At 65.3% G+C, this 646-nt stretch overlaps 1 protein-coding gene across 1 annotated transcript in view; it reads right to left on the reverse strand.

Annotated features, from left to right (window-relative positions):
• Positions 1–4: 4 nt before the first annotated feature.
• LOC113980863 (EVI5-like protein) overlaps positions 5–646 on the reverse strand; it is a gene marked incomplete at its 3' end in the record, with an annotated part of 9,082 nt that continues 8,440 nt past the window's right edge. Inside the window, exons 11-13 of the mRNA XM_027708082.1 lie at positions 601–641; positions 354–482; positions 5–22 (exon numbers count right to left, since the gene is read on the reverse strand). Of these exons, the coding sequence (XP_027563883.1) occupies positions 5–22; positions 354–482; positions 601–641 (188 nt within the window). The remainder of the gene's footprint in view (positions 23–353; positions 483–600; positions 642–646) is intronic.

Genomic DNA, 646 nt, shown 5'->3' on the forward strand with positions numbered 1-646 from the left:
CGTCCGGCAGCAGCGTGCTCCTCTGGGGACACCAAGGGACATCAGGGGACATCAGGGGGGACAGGGGACAGCAGCCATGGGGACAGGGGACAGCCACAGGGACAGGGGACATCAGTGGGGACAAGGGACAGCCATGACATCAATGGGGACACAGCTGGGGACCTTCACAGGGTCACTCATGGGACCCTCCCTGTCCCTGGGGCCACTGGTGTCACACTCTCTGTCTCCAGGGCCACTCACAGGACCCTCCCTGTCCCTGAGGCCACTCGTGTGACCCTCCCTGTCCCTGGGACCCCCAGTGTGCCCCTCCCCGTGCCCTCCCCCCCGCGGTGTCCCCCCTGTCCCCGTGTCACCTTCTCCATGTCCAGGACCTTGTCCTGCATCTCCTTGAGGGCCCCGAGGGTTTCGCTCTCGCGCAGCCGCGACTGCTCCAGCTCCGTCTGCAGGTGGGTCACGAACTCCTCGCTGAACCGGGGGGTCCCCTGGGGACACACAGTGTCACCTCCCCCTGTCACAGCCCTGTGACACCCATCACACCCCCCTGACATCCCTGTGACCCCCCCATTGTCACAGCCCTGTCACACTGACACAGTGACACACCTGCAGCTCCCTGATGGTGCTCTGAGCCCTCTGCAGGTTCTCTGTG

Source organism: Neopelma chrysocephalum, unplaced genomic scaffold (assembly GCF_003984885.1).
Source record: "Neopelma chrysocephalum unplaced genomic scaffold, ASM398488v2 Primary Assembly neopelma1_95450, whole genome shotgun sequence".
Lineage (NCBI taxonomy): Eukaryota > Metazoa > Chordata > Aves > Passeriformes > Pipridae > Neopelma > Neopelma chrysocephalum.